Here is a 24,702-nt window from a genome sequence, read left to right as displayed (position 1 = left end):
CAACCCTCCAGAAAACCGACTCCCTGGGTTCCCAAAAAATTCACTGACCATGAAAGAGGCACGTATCAACATTGATACAGTGCCAAGTCTAGAAAGGAAGATGTCTACCTACCCATACTCCTCCAACGGAGATCAGTAAAGAGGCAGTGAACTTAATTGAATTCATGTTTAATAATTACAGGCACCGTGCCCCCCCTTCCCCCTGCCCAGGCAGCAGCAGGGGTGGTGCAGGGGCTGGGGCATATGCCCCCAGCAGCGAGGACGGCAGTCCCAAGAGTGATTTCAGAAAATAAAAAAGGACCCTAGAGGCAGGCGGTAGTGCCCCTCCCCCCCTGCAAAGACACCAAATTTCAAGACTTTATATATATCTCTGTGCCCCGGGGGGAGGAGAGGGACACTTGGCAGCATCCTGGAGGGGGGCCCCAGGCAGCCCCAAGCCATCCTGCCTCATCAGCCACTTTATTAGCTCAGACACATCGCACTACAGGCACCCACTGCCGCTGCCGCCGCCGCCGCCGCCCCCCTGCAGTCCAGGCGGCTGGCTGGCTGGCTGGGCCATCCACGTGTCCATGGCTCCAAGTCCCCGGCCCCACCCGCCATCAGTTGTGATCAGACTCCTCCTCCTCAGCCTCCCGAAGCCAATTGAAGAAGGCTGTGACGGACTTAAGGGCCACACCCTTGCCCTGCTGCTCGGCAGGGTCCTTGCTGCTCTCCCAGCTGTAGAAAGCGTCCTCCTTCACCACGTCCTCATCATAGAGAGCGTCAAAGAACATCCGAAGCAGGTCTGCAAGCCACAAGGACATCAATTAGGTGACTAGTCTGCACTAGAGATCCCTCCCAAAGACTCTGAAAACAGCCCTGACCCACCATCCTGGCATTCAGAGTGACTCTGACAGAATGCTAATCTTATGACATAGGCAATACCAGCCTAAGAATGAGTTACTTGGCCATTAGCATCCTTAGAAACAGGCATGTAACCCCAAATATTTGGGAGGCTAAGGCAGAAAGATAAGGATCAAAAGTTCGGGGCCAGCTCTGGTAGCTTAGCAAAACTGTCTGAAAAGGGGAGAAAACATTAGGCCAAGCGTGGTGGCACACACCTCTAATCCCAGTGCTTGGGAGGCAGAGGCAGGCGGATTGTTCCAGGCCAGCTAATTCTACACATGAGCCTATGAAGGGGGATGAAGAATCAATTCTCCACTTTTTGGCTAACATCAAATGTAGAGTCAAAGGAGAGAAAGGAAAGGAAAATTGTTAGGCACTGGGGTCCACAACTGTAATCCCATTACTTGGAATATAGAGGCAAGCGGTTCCAATGTTAAGGCAAGCCTAAACTACGTAACTAGTTTGAGGTCAGCCCAGACTACTTAAGATTGGATCTCAGAAAACAAAATAAAGAGTTGGAAACCAGACATCTGAGTTCAACCCTGAGTCCAGCAATGGCGAGCCAGGCACAGATCCTGACAAACACACTTGAACCCTCTCTGGCTTCTAGAGTGCTACACTCTTAGGCAGAGTTCCTCAGGTCCTGTCTGTCCCATTCTGCACAAACTACAGCAGGTGAATGAAGCCCAAGGACCTAGGTAGGCCTAGTTGTAAGGTGAAATCAATAATGGCTCACCAGTGAGTTCAAGCCACGATATGCCTCTGGGCATCCCACCAGTGTGTGGGCACAACTAACCCTTGACTTACCCCACATTTCTCCTCTAAAACCCACGCACATTCTGAGGACCCTATATAATTGCTCATCTACTTTGCCCTACACATTTAAGTCCACATTTATCCAAGTTAAACATAAAAGCTATCTTTCAATTACCCTACAGTTAAACAGGACTTTTATACCGTTTTCTTCCTGTCTTAGCCAACCATCTCAATTTTTCCATTTCAAATTTGACCCCTACTCTACAAATATTGTATTTTACTAAAAAGATCTCAATGTTTTAATCCAAAGTCTTTAATTTTTAGGTAGGCTCCTACCAAACTCTGTAGCATCCAGCATTTTCCACCACTTCCCTATCCTAAATTTTCTTTTGTTCACTGGACCCTGTCCTATCTGCATGCCTCCACTTCCCCAATGTTCTCTTTCCTCAAGGTAATCCCATTATCCTTTTGTAATACAACATGTTGGAGGTGAGAGTCCCAGCAGGATCTTTCCAAGCAAGAAGCCTGTCTCCCCCACTGTAAAATGGAAGTAAACAGCTAATTAACAACATTTTAAAGGTATTCATGTTTCAAGTGCTGTTTTGGATTTTGTTTTGTTTTGATGTCTGTAGCCCTGGTTGTCTTGAATTCGAGAGACCTACCGTCCTGTCTCCAGTGTCACCAAGAGCAGCTAGGGGTTAGAGTGGAGATTCTCTGAAAGGGCCTCATCAGCAAAGGTGGGCCTCTGGTGTGAGGATCACAGGGTGTAGGCACCATGCTCAACTCAAATTCTTTGCTTACAATCCCACAAAAGCCTCATTCCACCCAAAGCCAAGCCCCTACCACTACTTGCACGGCCTAAGAACCTGCTGCTCCCGCTGCCCCCCGCCCCCCCCCCCCCCCCCCCCCCCCGCGCCCACTTCTCTAGCTCCCTCCTTTGACTACTGTAGTCTTACTTCAGCAGCTCTTCTCATGTCTTCATCCCAACTCAGGGCCTGCCTGCTTGCTCTGTCAGTCAACCAATTCCTACCCATCACCTATCAGACCAACACTCACACTGTCACTGACTCCAGGCCAGCTCAGAACTGTGCTCTATTTCCTCACTACAGTTACCTAAACCCCTGAGCATACCCAGGTGCTGAATTTGTAAACCTCAGTCTTCCAGTGTGGAAAAAGGAGATAAACCCACAATGGCTATGAGATAAGAAGGCAAGGAAGGCCAAGCATTGCAGCCTTGTGCCAGACACGTCATGTCTGAAAGACACTACTGTTCATCACCTCCGTGTTGCTGTCACCTACTGGCCAAGCACAAAGCCGGCAGGATACCAACCCTCAAGGCTTAGATGAACTCATTCCACTGTAGGCAAGAAAACATGCATTGGGTAGGTAAGGTATCGATCAAACCTCAGGGCATCTTGTTCTTCACCCACCTTTCTTGGGTTAAGTACCTTCCACGACCACCCTCCTCTATCTGGCGGTCCCTCTCTGCCCACCCACCCCTGCAGCCTGGCTCTTACTGGCAGGCTGTTCTAAGGTCACTACAAGGGCCTGGAGGGCGTAGAGTGCTTGTAGCTCCTTCTGCTCGTCACTCAAGTACTTCTGTAGCAGTCTTGCTCGCACTTTCAACACTGCAACATCCACTCGGAGAGGGTTCTCAACTACAGGAGAAGACAAGGACAGATGGAACGCAGACTTCACTGGGCTTAGCCCCAGAGGGCCAGGTCAAGCCCCCCTCTCCCTCCGTTTGTCTCCCTGGCTCCTTACAGACAATTGCAGAGTAACAGACAGTTGTCATGAGGGCTCGAACTAATGTATTGGATGCTATCTGCTGCTCACTCAGGTTGGCCTGTGCAGACAAACAAAGGCCCTGAAGTTATAAATTATGCCTCTAAGTCCCCACTCTCGTAACCTCCCAGACCATCCCATCTTAAACCCCTCCCTGCCCATCTCCCCCCACTACCCAGAGGAACACACCTCTATCCAGTCCAACACCCGCTGGTTGCTGCTGCCCTCCTTGAGCAGCTTCTCCAGCTGCCTTCGCAGCTCCTCAAAGGCAAGCGCCCTCTGGCCAGGAGCTGATTCAGACTCTTCTCCCAAGGTATATTCCACCTTCTATATAAGCAAATGATCCACACACAGCCAAGGTCAAGACTACAGTGACAAAAAGCTGAGATCAGCTAGCACCAAATGCAGAATAACTAAACTCCAGTCTCAAACCTGTTCAGCCACAAATGAGCCAACGTCTTGGCCTTCTGCTAGAAATTCCCTCCAGCTCAGCCCAGCCTCTCGCCACAGCATCCCCACCTTTTTGGGACCCTGGAAAACAAAAGACCAATGAGCATCTCACTATCTACCTCTCTACCCACGGCCTCTAGCTCTCAGGACTCAATCAACAGTCTACAACAGTCCTCTAAGTATACCACATAGATCCCACCCTTCCCTGTCTAAATCCAACCAACATCCCAAGCAAGGCAACTCACTCACCACCACAGTGGTGTGACATTAGGAGAGGGAAAAGCCTCTAGGAAAAAAATCAATTAGCATTTGTAGGACTCTTAAGAAATCACTACATCTCACCCTAATATATTCCTAGCATATATATTTCACCTACATTTCTTTTCCAAAGCTGCTTTGTTGAGGTGTTTTTTGTTTTTTGTTTTTTTCTTTTTTCTTTTTTTTATACTTATTATTGTTTGACAGACCTGGAGAGATGGCTCAACAATTAACACTTGTTTGGGTCCCAGCACCCACATGGTGGTTTCACAACTACCCATAAGGCCAGTTCCCAGGGATCTGACACACTCTTCTCACTCAACTCTGCAGGTACATGGCATACACATGAGCACGCACATACATACATTTAAAAAAAAAAATACAAAAAGAAATAAATCTAAGATTTTTAAAATGCATTTTTCCCTCCCTCTTAACCACTGAGCTTTTTCATTACCCCAAGTATACGAATGTCAGCTTTAAACAAAAACAACTGCCAGGTGGAGGTGGCGCACCAGAACGCCATGGACATACAGAGAAACCTTGTCTCCAAAACAACAAACCAAAGAAGAATAGATACGTGAATTAGTTTCCTAAGTTCAGAAAATCTCAGCAGCAACAACACCCCCAACACCCTCACAAAAAGTCCCCTTGAGTCCCTTTCAATCTTCTCTTCTCTCTCCAAGTTCTAGAAACCCAAACTCTTCAAACTACACACCCCAACCTCTTACCACCACGGGCACCACTCCCAACTTGCTTTTCTCAAGGCTTTACATTCTAGTCACTTCCATTAAGTTTGATATATTTCACTCAAGTTGCTGAAGCTGCCATCTCTTGCTTTTTCTGTACCAAGCTGGAGTTCATACTGTTTAACCGCTGTAACGCCAGGGGCACAGTACTTTGTGAATGTTCAAAGAAACACTGATCAAATGAATAATAAATGAATTAACCACAGGTCTAGGGTCTTTGCCAATCTTCCTTCAGCCCAGGCAGAAGTCATGACAGAAACTACCTACTTAAACTTTTCTTCTCAAGTACCAGAAAGTACCAAAGGCTATCAATGGACCAAGAAGCTCTCCATGGTCACCAGAGGCAGCCAAAGCCACCTCAGTCCCTGAATATATCCCCTCTGAAAAGCCAAACTCACCATGCTCTTGCATAAGAGACCCAGGATCTCCAGCAACAAAGAAGTAGCTTTGCCTATGGGTCTCAGAGGCTTCGTAATTTCCCTGTAAGAGAAATCAGTCTTGATGGCCTCCATAGTCCTCAGTATTGCTCCATCCCTCTCCAAACACGGGTATTCAACTTGTCTCACTCCATTACCTCTCTCGCATCCACAGAGGGAGACAGGGGGGACTTACCTAAAGAGCTCTCCCATAGGCACCCCATCTTCCTGGAGAATGGGTGTTATCAGTTCTGCCAGGTAGAGCCATACATGAGGGATGTCAATTTCCATGTCCTCAGCCAATTCTAGTGTTTCATATAGCCTGAAAGGGGAAGGAGAAGTCAGCGCATTTGGGGAGATGGACTAGATTACCCTTGCCTTCTAGGGAAGTATAGCTCAACTAAGAATCAAATATGGAAGCCCTACAGAAACACTTTCCAGACATGAGACAATCTCAAGCTAAAGCTACCTTCACCCCTGACAAAAGCTAACTGGAAGGGTTGGCCTATACACTTGATGCCAAGTTCCAGGAATTCCACAGGAGAGCAGGAAGTGGTGTGGGTATGTGGACATGGAAGGCCCACAGAAACTCATCCTACCCTTGATAGTACTGGGCAGTAGAGAGGTGCCCTGCGCAGAGCAGCTGGTGCAGCAGTCGCCCCATATGCTCACGAGCAATGGTGCTCCGCTCCAGCGTGGACTCAATGCCATGCCGCACAAAGATGAAGAGCAAGGAGGGTGAAGCCAGCTCCTGGACACACTGAACCGCCTCCTGAGGAGGGCCAAGCACACGAGGGAGAAAACCATCAGTGCCTGACCAGTCGGCATAGCTCCCCTCCCTTCCCTTCCCTTCCCAGCAATCACTAGTCCCTTCCCAGCGCCAACCTTCATGTCATTGAGATGGAGATATTCCTCAATGATGGCCTTAGACTTCTTCTCCACCTCCTCCTCAGAGAGTGCAGCCTTTGGAGGGCTCACTGGAGGTAGAGTGGCTTCCCGCTTCACTACGGGAGAAGAACTTTTCAGTTACTCATCTGTTTAACAGAGTCAAGAGGCTGAAAGGCAACTGGGGAGCACTCCATCCCACACTGGCCGGTAGCCTTCTCCTTTCTCCTTCTCACCAGGATCCCGACCGCGATCTTCTGTGAGGCTAGCTGCCTTGCGCAGTCCCTCGGGCTGGGCAGGCCGCTCTCTACTCCGCTCCTCCACTTCCTTGCTAAAACTTCGCTTGGTGGCTGGTGTTCTGGCACGATCAAGTCGGTCCCCACGGTCACCTCCCCGCTCACTCCGCTCTAGTCGGTCTCCCCGGTCCCCAGCCTTCTCACCTCGTTCCCGGCTTAAGCTACTCCTGGAAGAGATACATTGTTTCTCATCTGTACTGGTTCAAGCACTTTCAACATGCAGGGCAGCTACTGGGTCTCATTCTTGGCATCAAGGACATGTCCAAGCAATACAGGTATGAGAAATCTCTATGCCTTGACAACCAAAGCTAATCACAGTATTCTATGAGAACAACCCCACCCCTAACACTCTCACCTCTGTACAACACGCCTGTTATCTGTGCTCTCTGTGGGTAATGCTTGTTGAAGAGCAGAAAAGCGATTCAAGGTACTAGTAGCTGGACGAGTAGCTTCTGATGCTAAGGAGACAAAAAACTGCATGAACCCACTTCCACCTTCCAGGAGCTGAGGTTACAAGAGCACACCGCCATGCCTCACTCACTCCTACTTTACGCACCCCTCGATCGTTTAGGACTCTTGGTCATAATGTTGACAGGAAGTAATTCACCCCGACATGTATATGCCTCCTGGATTCATTCCTAATTACTTACTCTGAGTCTCCTGTCGGCAGAGGAAAGACTGTACCTTGAGGGATAGCAGCTGAGAATAGCAACTACCCAGTTCCCTACAGTGGCCTCCATACCTGTGTCTGAGGGCTTGGCTCCTGAGCCCCCACTGCTGCCCTTGCCCCAACTCAGTCGCCCTCCCGGTGCAAAGAGCTGGTTGTTAGAATCGATGGAACCAGGCTGCAGAAAGACAGACAGTCGACTCACACGTTGGACCTAGCTAAGCCTTTAGCCGACACCACCACACACAGCCACACTGGTAACGAGCGGCCCAACTGAGGGGGAGGCAAGCTTTTACCACAGTCAGACAGGAACTGTTTAGAGCTTTACAACCCAGTCTACTTCTGCCACTAAGTGTGAAACAGCCTAATACATGAGGAGTAACTTGTTATATCATGGTAGTTACTCACAGTGGAATTCAAATTCTACAGCTTTTATTATTATTTTTTTCTCAATCATTGAAGTGTCAAAACTATCCTTGACTGGATTCTGGTGTTCCTGTCAGTTTACTAGGACCAATGTGAACAAACACTATTGCTGATGCTGCTTCATTCAACTAGTCTAACAAGTCCAGCTATCACCACTTAACCGTGGGGACTAACGCACGGCTAATCTCTCTTCACCCTCCACCTCATCTACTCCAGAATACAAGCCTACCTTTGTGATCTTGGTGAGCCGTGAGGTGTCAATGGGGCGGCTGCCTTTGCTAATGGGGACTGTATTCCAGCCACCATCATCCACAAGTGGAAGGCCACGGCCTGAGACAAAAAGGGGAAAAAGGACGGGGGAGGGGGGAAATGTTGGAATAACAAGTCTTAACAACCCTTCCTGCGCCACCCTCATCCTCTCTTCCTCAGATCCTCAATTCCATCATGTGGTCTCAGTGGCCCAGACACGTGGCACTAACGGAAGTCATCAGTGGAAAGCATGACACCCTCATACCCTCCAGGAGCTTCACTGTCTCCTCCTTAGCCCTAGCCTCACTCACTGATGGGCGGGCCTGGAGGGCCACCCCGACGCTTGTCGCTGCCCTTGGCCATGAGCTGCTGCACTTTGATATGTTCTCGATGCTCTTCCATCTCAGCCTCCTTGTGGATCTGATCAATAGTCTTGGGACCCTGATCCCCTCGGCGTGGCACCCAATTGCTCTGGGAACAAAAGGAAAACAGCAGTTATCTTGGGGTGACAGTGTCAGGACCTGGAGCAGCAGGTGAAGTGGAGGAAGACACACCTGCCGCAGATCCAGTACATCCTGCAGCATAAAACGGATTCGAGATGAGGTCTTCTTTTCTTTAATGATTTTTTCCATTTGGTTGAAATACTGATCCATTCGAGGCTAGGAAGCAATAAAAGGATCAAGTCAATAACCTCTCATACCTCACCTCTGACACTGGCTAAGCAGCCCAGACCCCTCAGCCTGTATGTTCTCAGCAAACAGGAGGGCCCATATGCTTTACCCACTCCCCATATCCCAGGACCTCTACCTTGGCTTTTGCAAAGTCCAGGTCTTTGCCAATAGTGGTGAGGAGGCGGCAGAGGCATTCCAGGGACTCTTCATCATGGTTCTTAAGTAGTTTGACCACACAGTCATGCATTATTGCTTCTGTTAACATCTTCAGCTTGAATAACTCTCCAATGAACTTAATATTCCCTAAAGAGCGCCGCCGAGCTATGTCCCGGGCCTCTTCTAGCTCTTCTTTCAGGCGTCCCCGTTCTTCTGCCTGTCAGTCATAGGACAAAGATTATGTCAAAAAGATAAAGCGGGGGCTGGAGAGATGGGTCGGTGGTTAAGAACACTTGCTGCTCCTGTAGAAGACCTGGATTCAGTTCCTAACAGGTGGTAGCTCACAACCATCTATAACTCCAGTTCCAGGGAATCCAGTGCCTGCTCTGGCCTCCTCTGGCACCAGACATGCACACTGTACACATACATACATGCTGGCAAAACACATACAAAAATAGAGCTAAGAACAAAACAAAAGTTACTTAGCTAAAACCCCCTTTTCTCTCTTTATCTAGAGAGCCAGCCTTGTGTTCTAAGGTAAAAGAGCCCTTCCCCCAGACCTCTAAAGTCAAGGTCTAACTGGTGGGGGAGGGTGTGAGTACAGAGTGAAACTGGCAATACGTTTTCTCACCGTAGCAGCTTCATCCATCTCTTTTTGCTTTTTTTCAAAAACTTCATCATCATCTTTGTCTTTCTCAAATTCCTTCTGGCATCGATTTAACAACAGTTTTCGAAAATTCACAGTCACTGTTGGCTTTTCTGTAGTGGGCACTTTCAGCTGTTGGCCAAAGAGAATAAATATCACACTAAAATCAGCCCAGGCCTTGCAAGTCTCCCTGACCCTGAATGCCTATACTGTACCACACTTAGCTGCCGTAAGACAAGAGGGCACCAGGGACAGCTGGACTCCAGGATCCCCAGGAAGATGTAAGAAGCTACACAGTAAGATTTAGAAAACTGGGCTACAAGACAGCTCAGTGAGTGAGAAAGCCTGCCATGCAAGCTTGGCAGTCTCAACCTTCAGAATCCCAGTAAGGTGGAAGGAATTGACTCCACAGTTACCCTGACTGCCACATGTGCACCGTAGCAGACATGCACCCATATATACACTCGCACATAAAATAAAATGTTAAATTAATACAAGCATGAAAAAAAATCTCTAAGAAAGACTCAACAGTGGAAACTAACCGCCATGAGGCAGCGGCACATGTTGGCATAAGCCACTGAGAAGTTGGGCTCTGAAATGGCTTTCTCAAAGATGAGGTCAATAACGCCTTTGAGGCGTTCCTCGGTGTCGATGGCCAGCTGTGTCACTTGCTTCATCAGCTGCTGGAACATCTGGGGTGTCAGCTTATTCAGGATGGAGCGCACCCTGCGGAACAGGTCCTGTGGGGAGAGAGGACCGAGTAGACAGGATCTAGTTTAGTACTGAAGATAAACACAGGATGCTGAAACAGGACGAAATGGTAAGGACTGGGCCCAGACACTGGTAATAAGCATGGTGGACTCAGGAGAGTGGCTCAGAAGGCAGATCTTGAAGAGCAGGATGGAGACCACAGGCAGGATGTCCCAGTACCTGGGTTTTGCTTCCATCAGCATCCTCTTCCCCTCGATCCTTATCAGCGGCTGTCCGTTTGCTACTGGGTTTCCAGGCCTTCTCGGCTTTGTTCAGTTTTATGTCTTCAGTCATTATCACTGAGGAAATGATCTTGCGTGTTTCCTTTCGTGGGCCCTGTTGAGATCGCCTGGGTCCCAGGCCAGCCTGCTGGACAAGGGAGGAGGACAAATGAAGGCAGAATAGCAAGTATAGTGTGGGACCCCATTACCAGTCTCAAGACAGACTTAAGATCCCACCCTGTTGTTACCCGTCTGCCCCGCAGCCATCCCCACTCACCGGCCCTCGGGTCAGCTCCCCACCTGGCCCACCCCTTGGGGGCCCACGGTTGTTTAGGGCTGGTCTGCCAAGGTTTGCAAAGGATGGGGTGAAATCTGGGCCACAGTTTATGCCAGGTAGTCTTGAGGGATCCAGCGCCCGAAGTGGTGTTTTATTGGCCTGCAGAGAAGGCGTATGTCTTAGAAATGGGTTAGGGTTACTGACGTCTCCTTGTGGACTTCAGGCACTTCCTTTCTCAAAACACCAACCTTGCCGGGCGGTGGTGGTGGCGCACGCCTTTAATCCCAGCACTCGGGAGGCAGAGCCAGGAGGATCTCTGTGAGTTCGAGGCCAACCTGGGCTACCAAGTGAGTTCCAGGAAAGGCGCAAAGCTACACAGAGAAACCCTGTCTCGAAAAACAAAACAAACAAACAAACAAACAAAACAAAAACAAACAAACAAAAAAACCCACCAACCTTGTCCAGCACCACATCAGTAATATGGGGCAATCCTTCTGGTTTCTGCATACTGGCAAAGATAAACTGAAAGCCCAGAAGGAATTCCCTGTCATAACGCTTCTTCTCTTCAAGGTTCAGAGGCTTCCACTGATCTGCATGACAGGATGCATCAGTCACATTCCCATGTCCTGCTATAGGGCTACATTTCTCACAGAAATAGACAAGTATTGCTTAACCACTCAATTCTTCCTTAAACACACCTGACTTGTACTCATATTTCTGTTCCCCAGGCTGGATATTCTCAGCATTGTGAATTTTGTCTTCCTTAGAGTCCCAAGTTTCATCTGTTTCCTCAGGCTGTGGGGGCACAGTGCTGCCCTCAGACTCTGGGCTTGGGTTGCTGCTTGTGGGAGGCTGATTCTCTACCTCTGGTACTGCTGGGTCCACCTTCAATCATAGACGAACACCCAGGTTCAGGTGCATGGATGGTCACTGTCCCCAAACTGTGCCATCTCCCCTCAACTAATTCTCTTGCTCCCTTACCTCCTTGAAGGCATCTAGAAGGTCACCCACAGCCTCCTTCTTATTTAGCTCTTTAATTTTCCGCCTCCTCTTTGGCACAGATACTGCCACTAAAAGGAAAGGAGGAGGGAGAGGGGGACCAAGGTGCGAATGATTTAATAAGTACCCAACTATCCCTAACACACGGAGAAAAATAAAACAAAACCAGCCACAGCATTCCCTCTACCCATGACTCCCACTTTAGGCTCTAAAATCCTCCCTGTAAGCCAGGCATCGAGGCACATTTCTATAATCTCAGAATTGGGAGACAGAACATAAGGATCAGTCTGGGCTACATAAGACCTTGTCTCAAAAAAACTTACTTCTTAGGGTCTATCACAGGCCCAAAAATGGGAGCCCATTTGTGGGAGGCTATGCACAAAAAAGTGGTGCACGCCTTTAATTCTAGCACTCAAGAACTCTTGAGCTTGAGGCCAGCCTGTTCTGCACAGCAAGTTCCTGGGCAGCCAAGCTATATAGGTACCCTGTCTCAAAACAACACAGAAGAGCTGGCAAAGGTGCCAAACGGGAGGTCAAGGAAGAGGACACGCTCAAATGGGCAACATTCATCATCATCTAGCTACCCCTCACCTTGGGTGGCTGCTGCCACCTCTGAATTCTGAGACAACTGGGGTGGAACAGGAGTACTGTCGAGGGGGAGGTCCTCTGCTCCCTTCTCACTCTCGGCTTCCCCGCCTTCCCCGCCTTCCTCTTCTTCCTCTATTTCTTCCTCCTGAGCAGAGGTATCTGAAGGAGCCACAGGTGGAGTGGCCGAGAGAATGGTGGCTGGTGCCACAGATGAAACCTCCTTGGCCTGTTCCTCGGGCTCACTGACCGGGCTTAAGTCCACAGCTGGTGGCGAGGGGGCTCCATTGAGCAGTTCCTCAGGTTGGGCAGTTGGAGCAATGGGCACAGGTGATTCTGCAGCACAAGCCGAAAGAGGGGGAGGAGCTGGCTCTGTGCTCGACTCCACCTCTGGTTCCAGATCCTCAGATGGGACCATGCCATTGGGCTCATGAGTTTCTGCCCTGTGAGGCGCCAGGGATGTGGAAACCTGGAGAGGACTGGAAGAGAACTCAGACTCTGGAATGGGTTTGCTGAGTGTCACTTCTACTTCCAGGATGGGTTCAGCAAGAGTGGGTTCTGGAGAGAGGCAATATGGCTCCCCAGTTTCACAAGAGATGGGGGTCGATTCTTCTACAGACATTTGTATCATCCCCGTTGTCACAGTGTCCCCAGGAATAGAGAGGACTCCAAGGTTAGACTCAGACCCCGGCTCCAAAATCGGGGGTGGTGATGGGGTTGGAGAAGGTGATGAAGGCTGAGATTCTGTGCCAGGGCTGTGCTCTGGGCCAGGCAGTCCTGGCCGCCCCCCAATGGCTGCTCCCTGTGACCGGTCATCTGTACAACAAGAATGAGAAGTCATGACAGCAAGTCCTTCACAGCAACAGTGTTCTTCCTCCTAGCCAGGGTCACTTCCAGTTTACTACTCTCACCCCACATCCCAATCTTCTCCCACTAAGGCTGTTTTCCCTTCCCTTCCAAAACAGTCTAATTTCAAACCTACTATACGAAACCCAACTCACTCTTCTCTGGTACTCAGTTCACATCACTCCACCTCCTTCAAGCTTAAACACTCACACATCACCTCCCCATAAAAGTTGTGCGACTGCTTTCCTTACCTGGCCGGATAATGACAGCAACCTGAGGCGACTCCCCATTAGGCTGAGGCTCCAGACCGCCTCCCGTCTGCAGGACACAAAGCGTTATAAGTTTGCACTGAAGAGTTCCACACCCTTCTTTACTAGAGCCATTTCTACTTTAGCTCTGCCTAGAAATCCAGGAAAGCAGGGAAATAAACCCCTTAGGTGAAGGCAAAGATCAAGTAGTTTGGGATTCCAGGGCAGAATAGCTGTCCAGGCCAAGGTATCACTCCAAGAGTTGACAGTACCTGGGGAGGAGTGGGTGTGGAAGCAGTACGGGCCCCAGACATGATCTCTTCTGTGATATCCTTCCCTCCTTGGTTTGGGTCTCGAATTCGGATCTGGGGAAAAAATGCTACAGGATGAGTGGGAAGCAGGAGGAGCCCACCTCTCCACCCTGTCCCACTCCTAAGACTCTGGGCCAACCTCCCACCCCTACTGGGAAGCAGGTGGGTGGGTGCCAGAAACCCCATGAGTTCTACTGTCAACCCATCCGGCTGCTCTTGTAGTCACTGTCCTAGCCCCCACCCCTAAGACTCTTGACCTCACAGAGCAGCCCTGTACATCACAATGCCCCTCCCCTCTACCCACCAGCAATCCCTAAGTCAATGGCCGTACACCCTGGGGCTCAAGTCCCCCATCTCGCATCCAGCTAGCTCACTTGTGGCTAGTCGGCCTGATCTCTAGGGGTAGGGCCCAGATGCAGTGGGTGGAGCCAGGGTGACTCAGCGGCTTCCCCAGCCCTGGCACCCTATTCTGGGCACCATGCCCAGGGCTTGAGGACTGAGCAGAGGCGTAGGCCTCCAGAGCTTCCAGGACTAGGGGGTGAGGAGCACAAAACAAACCATTTCCAAAGCTAACCACCAGCAACCCCAAACCAATCACAGGTCTTATGAACCTACTGGAGTCCAAGTCTCTTAGGAATTTCCCTGCTTCTCACTTTAGTCTTGCCGTGAGTTCCTTCTACACTGCAATCACCTTACAAGGAATCTTTGTACTCCACAGACCGGGATTTCTGCTTAAACTCAGATGAAGGTCTATGAAGTTTTGCACCCACAGGCACAATATCACAACATCCCAGCGACACCAGACCATGAGTTTCCCTTCCCTGATATCCCAGAGCCCCTTGCTGCTACTCACGGTTTTCCGCTCTCTCTTAGGAGCAATCTGGGGTGGCTGGTTCATCAGAACTGGGGCAGGAGCCACGCTAGCAGGAAACTGCTGTACACCTTGGGCTGGGTAATAGGCACCAGCTTGAGGGAAGGAGGACAGAAAGGAAGATTCGTGACAGCATCAGGACCCAAACATATACTAATGTCTGCCTGACCACCTCCCACTGCAGAACCTCTCATCACACAGAGCCGGCCCCTTGCCCTGCCCTGCCCGCCTCCCTAGGGAATTAGGTGTCTGTCAAAGCAGGGGAACCTGTTTGAACTGCATTTACAAGAATTCCTCACATAGACACACACACCTTGTAGGCAGGAACTCCTTCCTCTCTATGCTACAAGGTACCTGTTTTATCCCACAAGGCACTCTTATGTATGTACCCAGCCTAAGCAACACGCATGTACACTCTCAACTTGAGACACAATCAGCTCTTTGGCAGGGAATGAAAAAGGTTTTTCACACCACTCCACTCAAGCTGACTCCAATTCCCAATCCAGCCTTTTGCAAGGGGTAAAGTAACAAAAAGTAACACTGGACCCAAGAAAAATAAGAATTCCCTAAAGCAATTGTTTCCAAAGTGGGGTGCACTTATAACTCATTCCTAATTCCCACTTGTTCCTTTTGAAAACACCAATGGCAATGTCTGTTTGAATCACATATATACATATATACAATCATAAATGTATTAAATGTACATACTTCCATCTTCCCAATAGAAAAATTTTTTAGATCCTATTGTAAGCTAGCATGGTGGTACACACTTGTAATTCCAGCCATCAGAGGCAGGGGGAATCACTGAAACTTTGAGGCTAGCCTGATTTACAGAGCAAGTTCCAGGCCAAGCCAGAACTACATAATTCAAGACCCTGTCTCAAAAACAAAATCAACTGCTCTATAGATCATAATAATTCTCTCACTGAACATAATGAAAGAGTTATAAAAACCACTCAAACCCATGTCATTGCTTCCCAACTATGACAGAAACAGCAAGAAGTCTAACTAACTTGGCTCTCAGACTGGAGGTCTGTATTTCTTTCAGTTTATGCTGATATGCCTCTGTGGGGGTATGCATATGCCTGCAGGTACCCAAAGGGGCCAGAGACTTGGACCCCCCAAGCATTGAAAGTTATAGACAGTCATGAGCTACCTGACATGGGTGTTGGTAGGAACTTGGGCCTTATGCAAGAGCAATTTCCTCTTAGCCACTGAGCTCTCTGTCTCCAGCCCTCTTTTTCAAATGATTGGTTTATTCATTCATTTAGTGTATGCATGCCTGAGTGTCATGGCTTATGAGTGGAGGTGAGAGGACAACTTATAGGAGTCACTTCTCTCCTCAGCCCACCCAGGTCCCAGTGACCAAACTCATCAGTGACTAATGTCATCAGGCTTGGGGGCAATTGCCTTTAACCACAGAGCCATCTTGAAGGTCCTGGTCCTGTGTTTCTTTTATGTTTTTTAAGATAGGGTCTTAACACATAGCCCTGGCTGTCCTGGAACTCACTATGTAGATCAGGCTGGTTTCAAACTTACAGAGTTCCTCCTGCCTTGGCCTTCTGAGTGCTGGTTGGGATTAAAGGCAGGTGCCACCACACCTATCTTGATCCTGTGTTTCTTTTTTTTTTTTTTTTTTTTTGGTTTTTGAGACAAGGTTTCTCTGTGTAGCTTTGCACCTTTCCTGGAACTTGCTTTGGAGACCAGGCTGGCCTCGAACTCACAGAGATCCGCCTGCCTCTGCCTCCCGAGTGCTGGGATTAAAGGCATGTGCCACCACCGCCCAGCCGATCCTATGTTTCTTAAAATGGAGAAGATTCCAACCCTCTTGGCAAAGAGTCAAAGTTTCCTTCCCTTACCAACAGTTAAATATTAGGCACTAATCCCTATCATCTATTAATCCTATCATTTTAAAAATAAAAAAGCACGCCTAGGAAGGTCTTAGAAAGCAGAGCACTTAAATGTTCCCTAGGAGGCACTCTTACCACTGACTCCTTCCCTGCTTACCGTAGGTTCCAAACTCGGTAGGGCTTGCACCCGGATAGAAGCCTGGGGCTCCTGGCTGCACAGGGTACTGCTGTGTTGGGACAACATATGTGGAACGCCCCTGATGGGGGTTGGGGAGAGAGGAGGGAAAAGAAGATGAGGAACTCAGCTACGAACATCACATGTGATTATGAAGTAGGGTAAGCCAAGCCTGGGCAATGACTCTAAGTCCCACCTCTACCAAGAGTATCTAGAAGAGGATCTAGATGTACATGTATCCAGAAGGCCAGGTAGAAGAGGTGGAGGATAAGCACAAGGTAATCTGGCTTCCAGCCCCCAGCCTCACCTGTCCAGGGATATAGTAGGCTCCTTGGGAGGCTGAATAGGAGATCTGGGAAGGGATCATCATTACTTGGGATCCAGCAGGGTAGACATGGGCAGCTGGGCCAGGACGGGCAGGGGCTGCACTCTGCACTCGGGAAGCTGCACTGCTCGGGGGCTGGGCCCGGCTAGGGTAGAAGTGCTATTAGGAAGGAGGAAGCAGTTGGAGTCAAGAAGGGGAGGAGTGAACAGCAAAACCAGCACTCCACAATGTCTATACAGTCTCAGAGCACTGTAACTTCGGAGCATGGAGACCAATCCTTCCAACCCACATGATCAACTGACCCCAGCGGCCTCTTGCACTAACATTTGCCTCCAAACCTAGATGAATACTTTGTATCCTGTACTCTCACTGCCATGCACACTCTGTCACCTCTAGACTAACTCTCCAGAGTCCTCCTAACATCAAGATGCATCATGCCTAAGTAAGGCCCTTGAGAGCAACATACTCCCCAGCATGCACTATTCCACCTCAAGTACCGAGGTTAACTGCTACATGCAACAATGTCCCAGTTCTGGGGTACTCGCTCCTCAACAGTTAACCTCTAACATGCAGTTTCTGGACTCAAACTGAAGACCTACACAGCAAACAAGGCCCCACCCTGAATACCCCATCTGTATCTAGCTATGGACTAGGGTAGGGGATGGGGTGACACCAAGAGGTGGCTCAGGATTAGGAAAGGGGTATTACCTGCAGAGACCTGAATCCTCCCTGAGAGCACATGGGGACAGGAAAGACGACAATTATCCCCAAGGTGATGGAGGGGGTTTAGGGGGAGTGAAGTAGGTAGGAAAAAGAATCCTTCCACTTGGGAAGAACTTGGAGAACAGAAAAAAATGAAAGCACAGCTGGAATGTTTATCTCATCACAGTTCAAAGAGAAAGCGAAGAGGAAGGGGGTATGGCAGCCTCCTAGTGTTAAGAGCTGGCAGCAGGGCCCACAGCACTACCCCCAATTCTCAAAGGTACGAAGACCCAGTAATGCCACTCTCAGACTACAAATTTCACAAAGGTGAGCCACCATAAGTAACTAACACAGCATGAAAGAACACAGAGCAACTGTCAGGAAACTGGGGGCAAGTACAGAGCCTCCATAGTTTCCATATCCCAAACCAGCAGCACATTTTCCCAGTTCCCACCCAGCGACCTACTCTATCCACAGCCCCTCCCTCACCTGGCGGGGCTGAGAAGGCGTGTTCATTTGTGTCGCTTGTGGCGTGCTAAACACCACCGGTGCAGTCTGCCCCGGGGGAAACGCTGGCTGAAGGGGAGAGACCAGAGTTCAGCAAGAGGGGAAAAGCCTGGGTGGGGCTGCAACCCAAGCCGGTGAAATAAGGGGAGCAGACCTGCAGCAACAGCCTCAGTAGTCCACATGCTCCCTCCCTGTGACAGCCCCAGGGACAGCCAGGGGCCCTATCTCAATTTGGCAGCAGGCAGCTGCACTTTGCCCTGACACAGAGGGGGGGTGGGAAAACCGAGGGCTGCATGACCTCCACCCCACCGGAGTCCTGCTCATTTCGCCTGGATTACCTGTGGGAGTCCAGGGGACCTGGCGGGTGGGGGGCCTGTGGGCTGAGGAGCTTTGTTCATTTCATTTGGTGCCACATCAGGGTCCCCCCAGCACCTGTTGGAAAGAGCAGAGCTCGGAACGGGGAAAGGACCCAAGCCTTATGGCAAATGGGCTGGGGGAAAGGTTGTAGCAAGAGCTAGGACTAACACGATCAAGGGAGGTGCCAAGGGAATGCAGAAAACAGAAATGATCCAGACTGTGGACCCCACCAACACACCGAAACACCCCGACCCCACCCTTGTCTGCTCAAACAGCCCCCACACTCACCCCCTCGGTTAAGAATAAGTCCACAGTGCGGCCTACAGGTTCTGGGCATCCGAAGGCCTGGGGTTGGGAGGTGAGGGGTATCAACCCGGCTCCACGGGGCCCAAGACCAACCAGACCGGAAATTCCAGGTCTCGCTGGCACCAGGCTCCCGGATCACAAATGAAGCCGGCTGCTTCGGCCGTGGTGTCCCCACCCCCCACCCGGGGACACCGGGTTCGGAGCCTGCCGCGGGGCACTCGCACGGGGCCGGAGAGGCCTGAGACCGCCCGGGAACACAAGCCAGGAAGGGCGCGAGTCCGGCCACACCAGCAGGGCGGGCGGCGACGGCCGCAGAGCCGGCTTGGGGCAGGCGAGGGTCGGCCGCCGGGCGGGGCTGGGGGCTCCTCCCTGCCCGCCGCCGCCTCCCTGCCCTGCGCAACGCGGCCAGTGCCAAAGAACAACGTGTCACTTCCCGGCGGCCGCCCGGGCCCCGCAGGGGGAGGGGGCGGCGGGTCTGCGCCGTGGAGCCTGCGCCGGGCCGCGGCCCTGGCCCAGCGGAGGTGGCTGTCGCGCCGCCGCCCCAGCGCCCTCCCTGCCCGGGCCGGCCGGGCCCTGCTCCCCACCCCCACCCGGGCCCGGCCCGGCACACGTGGGCCGGGGATCGGCCTGGCGACTAGGGCCTGGGCGCGGGCGCGGGGCCGGGGCGCCGGGGCGGCGGCGCAGGGTGGCGGGCCCCGGCCCGGATGGCGGCGGATGCGGGGGGGAGGGGTGGGGGGCCGGGTCGGGCCCGGACATGGCGGCTTTACCTTCAGTCTCCTTCAGTCCGCGCGGCCGAGCCCCACGCAGCCGCACAGACGTAGTCCACAACCATTTCCGGCTCCCCGCACAGATCCCGCTCGGCGGCCACCGCTTCTCCGCAGGCGCAGCCGGCGCCCCACGTGACCGGCGCAGAGGGCGGAGCCGCGCTGGCGCTGGGGGAAGCACATGGGATTTGCTCCGCCCCGTCACGTGACGCCCTCTGCCCGCCCTCGTGTCCCCTCCCGAACTTTGGAACTCCCAGGCCGACCCCCTCTGAGGCTCCGGCGGTTCTTTAGTTCATTCATACTTTGCGCAAGCATTTATTGAGCGCGTGAGTGCTATGCGAATTGACGGCCGGGAGCTGAGAGTGCTGAATTTAAACGCAGTCCTGCCCTAGTAAATGGCACACTACAAATTATATAGCCTCTGAAAATACTTTAGATTTTAATCTTTGGTAGGCCTTTTAAGAAAGGAAATTGAATGTTGCACCAAAATAACTGACGCATTCTAACTAAAAACGCAATTTTACATTCGCTGTTTTTAAAAAAACCACTGGCTCCTAGGGGAAGGCAAAAGTCAATCATGAAAACTTGGGAATAATGGAAGAAGCAATCTCAGCCTAGTGTACAGACAGGTGCCTATCTGTGATCCCCAGAAATTTGTGGCTAAGGCAGGGAGACTGGCACGGTGGTTCACTGGTTAGAGCACTGGCTGCTCTTCAAGAGGACCTGAGTTTAATTCCCATCACCCATATGGCAGCTCACAACTGTCTGTAACCCTAATTCTACATGATCATGTTGTCTTTTTGGCCTCTTAGGCACCAGGTGTGCATGTGGTACACAGACATACATGCAAGCAAAACATTCATACAAATAACTATTTAAAAATAAATTGTTAAAAATAAGAAGATTTTTCTGGTGGTGGCACAAGCCTTTGATCCCAGCACTCAGGGAGGCAGAGGCAGGTGTATCTCTGTGAGTTCAAAGCCAGCCTGGTCTACAGAGTGAGTTCCAGGACAGCCAGGGATACAGAGAAACCCTGTCTCAAAAAACAAACAAAAAACAAAAAGGGAAGGTTTGAAACCAGCCTAGCTCAAGTTTGAGCTTTTAACCATATTTTTTTTTTTCAAGATTGTTTTTTTGCTGGGTGTGGTGGCACACACCTTTAATCTCAGCATTTGGGAGGCAGAGGCAGGTGGATCTCTGTGCGTTCAAGGCCAATCTGGTCTACAGTACAAGTTTCAGGATAGCCAGGGCTACACAGAGAAACCTTGTCTCTTGGGAAAAAAAAACAAAACAAAAAAATCCTGCAATCTAAGCTATGGTGGTACACACTTTTTTTTTTTTTTTTTTTTTTGGTTTTTTGAGACAGGGTTTCTCTGTAGTTTTGGTGCCTGTCCTGGATCTCGCTTTGTACACCAGGCTGGCCTTACAGAGATCTGCCTGGCTCTGCCTCCTGAGTGCTGGGATTAAAGGCTTGCGCCACCACCACCCTACTCAACAACAGCTTTTAAGAAATAAAAGCAAAATATACACTTAATGGAAAGAAACAGGGTGAAAATGTGGAGTGTTTTGTGACTTTTCACTTGTGTTCAGTGACTGCTGTCACATAGGGCTCCCTTTTCTGCTGGCTTTTTCTTTCTTCTTCTTTTTTTTTTTTTGTTTGTTCTTTTTTGTTTATTCGAGACAGGGTTTCTCTGTGTAGCTTTGGTGCCTTTCCTGGAACTCACTCTTAGCCCACAGAGATCCGCCTGGCTCTGCCTCCCAAGTGCTGAGATTAAAGGCATGTGCCACCACGTTTGGCTCTGTTCCCTAGTGTGGCCTGGAACAGAGACCCTGCCTGATAAGTGTGCTGACTTATTTGTTTACTTTAAATGACTAGCCTTGGGGCTGGAGAGCTGGCTCAGAGGTTAAGAGCACTGACTGCTCTTCCAGAGGTCCTGAGTTCAATTCCCAGCAACCACATGGTGGCTCACAACCATCTGTAATGAGATCTGGTGCCCTCTTCTGACCTGCAGCCATACATGCTGTATACTAAAATAAATAAATCTTAAAAAAATAAAAATGGCTAGCCTTTACCCCCTGATCTCTGGGCAAGCTTTATTAAACCACAAATAAATATCACTACACAATTACTGTATGAGGAGGAGATTAGGATTAGAAGAGGAGAGGAACTGGGGGAGAGGAGGGAGGGGAAACTTTGGTTGGGATGTAAAAACAACAAATAAAACTATTACTGTATACCTGATGACTCTCTCAGCCCATTACTAACCAGAAACTAACTTGAACTCCTTTGAACAAGGTACTATGTAAAAAATATTCATATCCTAACATCCCCCCCAGATATATGCCCAGAATGAACGTCATTGGTCCCTTATCAATGGAGACTCCAACTTCACCCCCAAATACTTAGTTGTTCACTGTAGTGGCTTGAAATGAGAATGGTCCCCCATAGGCTCATATATTTGAATACTTCATCCTAGTTCCAGGGAATCCAAACTCCTCTTCTGACTTAAGCAGGTACCAGGCACACACATAGTGTACATATAGACATGCAGGCAAAACACTCACATGCACCAGGCGGTAGTGGCACACGCCTTTAATCCCAGCACTCGGGAGGCAGAGCCAGGTAGATCTCTGTGAGTTCAAGGCCAGCCTGGTCTACAGAGCGAGATCCAGGACAGGCACCAAAAACTACACAGAGAAACCCTGTCTTGAAAACAAAACAAAACAAACAAAAAAACTCATACACACAAAAATAAAATAAACCTTTAACAAAAATCAAGGCCTACTGATCTTATCTGAAAACATAACCAGGCTGGTGACATGGCTGTGTATACTTACCCATGCAAATCTGGAAACCTGAGTTCAAGCCCTAGAACTGACTTAGTAGAACTAAAATTTTTAGAGCCCACCAAACTTCCTTCTCCCCTTCCCCTCCCACTTCTACTGCTCCAGCTCTGGCTGCATGTCCTATTCCTTATCAACTGGCTCTGACACCCAGAGCTTCATCCAGACACATCCTCTCACCTACTCTCATTCAAAGTCCTCAGGAAGAGCTCTTAGCAAAACTCAGCTTTTAAACCTGGCCTGAACCAGTATTTCTTTCCTTCTTTCTTTTTTGTTGTTGTTTTGCTTTTTGAGACAGGGTTTCTCTATATAGCTCTGGCTGTTCTGGAACTCACTCTGTAGGCCAGGGTGGCCTTGAGCTCAGAGATCTGCCTGCCTCTGTCTCCCAAGTGCTAGGACTAAAGGCAAAGGCGTGTGCCATCACCCGACCTGAGCCTGAATTTCTAGCTTAATTTCCTCCACATTTCCCTGGACTCTATATACTTAGCCAAGCGAAATTAAGCATGGTCTCTGGAAACAATACACTGTCCTGTTTGCCTCTGCTACTCCAAGCCACATCTTACTGTCATACCTCTGTATGCCCATGTTTCTCCTGACCTCAGACTCTCCTGCCTGATCCAGGTACTTTCACACCTTCTTTTTTTGGGGGGTGGGGGTGGAGGAGGCATTATTGGGCACTGGAACTAGGGCCTTATGCATTCAAAGGCAAACACTCCATTAAGCTATATCCCCAGTTCTCTTTTTGTTTTTTGAGACAAGGCCTCACTATGTTGTCCAGGGTAGTTTTAAAACTCATTATGTAGCCCAGGCCAGCAGTGAACCTTCTATCAGACTCACAAGTAGCTGGGGTTACAGGTCTATAGCACCTGGCTCTGGCCTTGGGCCATCTCAGTGGTACCAAGTACCTCTGCTCACATTCCAGTACAATACTGATCACAACACAAACACACCACAGTTGCTTTCACGTGACTTTTCATTACGTAATCCAGTGAGGCTGTTGGACAAGATTTTACTCTGTAGACCAGACTGGCCTTGAAACCTTGGAAATCCTTATGCCTCAGCTTTGAGTCCTGTGATTACAGATGTGAGCCAGCACACCTGGTTTACATTTGTTTTATGCTTTTTTTAATTACATTTTATGTGTGTGTGTGTGTGTGTGTGTGTGTGTGTGTGTGTGTGTGTAGGAGTGGGGAGGTTGCATGTGCCAGTCAGCAGCAAACTGCTAATAGTTGGTTCTCTTTCCACCATGTAGGCAAGTGCAGACACATCAAGTTCAGGTCATCAGGTTTGGTGCAGGTGTCTTCACCCACTGAACCACCTTGCTGGCCCCGCTTTTTTTTTTTTAAAGATTTATTATTTATCATGTATACAGTATTCTGCCTGCATGTATGCCTGCAGGTCAGAAGAGGGCACTAGATCTCATTACAGATGGTTGTTGAGCCACCATGTGGTTGCTGGGAATTGAACTCAGGACCTCTGGAAGAGCAGTCAGGCTCTTAACCTCTGAGCCATCTCTCCAGCCCCCTGGTTTTGTTTTTTTTGAGACAGGGTCTCATGTAGCTCAGGCTGGTCTCAAGCCAAGGATGACTGCTTCTATGCACCACCTCACCCAATTTATGCAATGCTGGAGATTAAACCTAGAGTTCTATGCATGAAAGGCAAGCACTCTACCACCAACTAGGTAACACCACTAGCCCACATTAAACTTTTTTTTTTTGGAAGACAAGGTCTCAATATGCAAACCAGGCTGGTCTGGAACTCACAGAGATCGGCCAGGCTCTGTCTAAGTGTCCGAATTTACCTTACTGTCACTACATCTAGAAACCAGGTAAGGCAATTGTATCACTCTCAGGCAATAACCGCCCTTCAGTCAGCAGTCACATTGAACGGGCACAACAGCAGGCTTGCTGACAGCCAAGGTTAAACCTTCACACAGCTGTCAATGAGAGCAAGATGATTGTGGAGACCTAAAGTTACTGTTGCTTCTCCAGCTAAGATCCTGAGTTATGGGGGCACTGGCTCAGTGGTGGAAAGCACTGGCTACTCTTCCAGAGGACCAGGGTTTGATTCCCAGTACCCACATGGCAGCTCATAACCATCTGTAACTCTAGTCCCGGGAGATCTGATGCCCTCTGTAGCCACTTCACACATGTCTGAGCACAACACCCCTACACATAAAATAAAAAATCAAGCCAACTGTGGTGGTGCACACCTTTAATCTCAGCACTCAAGAGACAGGCAGATGACCTCTGAGAGTCTGAGGCCAGTGTGGTCTACATAAAGAGTTCCAGGACAGGGTTATAGAGAGACTCTTGCCTCAAAAAAATCAAAAAGGAAAAATAAAAATGGTGGGGTTTAAAAAAAAAAGGTGGGGTTTGTTTTGAAAACCAAGGGGGCCCGAAGTCTCAAATCCCAGAGACATATTACCATAGTAACTAAGGCATGAGATGTATTTCAGATCCCAATCCTTGT

General features: G+C 49.7%; 1 protein-coding gene and 1 non-coding gene across 9 annotated transcripts; both read right to left on the bottom strand.

The window, feature by feature from the left end:
- Positions 1–152: 152 nt before the first annotated feature.
- Eif4g1 (eukaryotic translation initiation factor 4 gamma 1) lies at positions 153–19,510 on the bottom strand. 8 transcript variants are annotated; one of them, XM_059277678.1, is made up of 33 exons: positions 19,390–19,510; positions 18,605–18,661; positions 18,298–18,391; positions 17,942–18,028; positions 16,733–16,909; positions 16,408–16,507; positions 14,383–14,495; positions 13,491–13,583; positions 13,222–13,288; positions 12,131–12,940; positions 11,522–11,610; positions 11,239–11,425; positions 10,997–11,130; positions 10,541–10,699; positions 10,223–10,411; positions 9,835–10,032; positions 9,278–9,424; positions 8,627–8,863; positions 8,374–8,478; positions 8,131–8,290; positions 7,800–7,900; positions 7,220–7,322; positions 6,833–6,935; positions 6,418–6,644; positions 6,182–6,300; positions 5,896–6,068; positions 5,493–5,618; positions 5,279–5,360; positions 3,859–3,957; positions 3,616–3,753; positions 3,406–3,487; positions 3,159–3,299; positions 153–784 (listed from the first exon to the last, which is right to left on the bottom strand). In XM_059277678.1, the coding sequence occupies exons 3-33, from the start codon at positions 18,355–18,357 to the stop codon at positions 600–602; spliced, it is 4,791 nt and encodes a 1,596-aa protein (XP_059133661.1). In that variant the 5' UTR covers positions 18,358–18,391; positions 18,605–18,661; positions 19,390–19,510; the 3' UTR covers positions 153–599. The 8 variants fall into 8 exon arrangements, with proteins under 8 accessions (XP_059133661.1, XP_059133663.1, XP_059133664.1 ...); XM_059277680.1 differs by having other exon boundaries at positions 10,223–10,408; XM_059277681.1 differs by having other exon boundaries at positions 16,408–16,477.
- LOC131923029 (small nucleolar RNA SNORD66) lies at positions 7,992–8,066 on the bottom strand. Its single transcript, XR_009382483.1, has one exon. It is a non-coding gene; the product is annotated as a small nucleolar RNA SNORD66 (small nucleolar RNA).
- Positions 19,511–24,702: the final 5,192 nt, after the last annotated feature.

The sequence above is a fragment of the Peromyscus eremicus genome, chromosome 12 (genome assembly GCF_949786415.1).
Source record: "Peromyscus eremicus chromosome 12, PerEre_H2_v1, whole genome shotgun sequence".
NCBI lineage: Eukaryota > Metazoa > Chordata > Mammalia > Rodentia > Cricetidae > Peromyscus > Peromyscus eremicus.
The sequence above is the reverse complement of the archived record's forward strand: the minus strand, read 5'-3'. Positions and strand labels throughout refer to the sequence as shown.

What these genes read in the sequence shown, in the direction of transcription:
- Eif4g1 (XM_059277678.1), bottom strand. Translation starts at nt 18,357, where the DNA reads ATGAACAAAGCTCCTCAGCCCACAGGCCCCCCACCCGCCAGGTCCCCT. An exon ending in CCACACCCACTCCTCCCCAG is followed by an intron (nt 13,289 to 13,490) that starts GTACTGTCAACT and finishes TGTGTCCTGCAG; the next exon opens with ACGGGAGGCGGTCTGGAGCC. An exon ending in GCTCATTTGTGGCTGAACAG is followed by an intron (nt 3,754 to 3,858) that starts GTTTGAGACTGG and finishes TTGCTTATATAG; the next exon opens with AAGGTGGAATATACCTTGGG.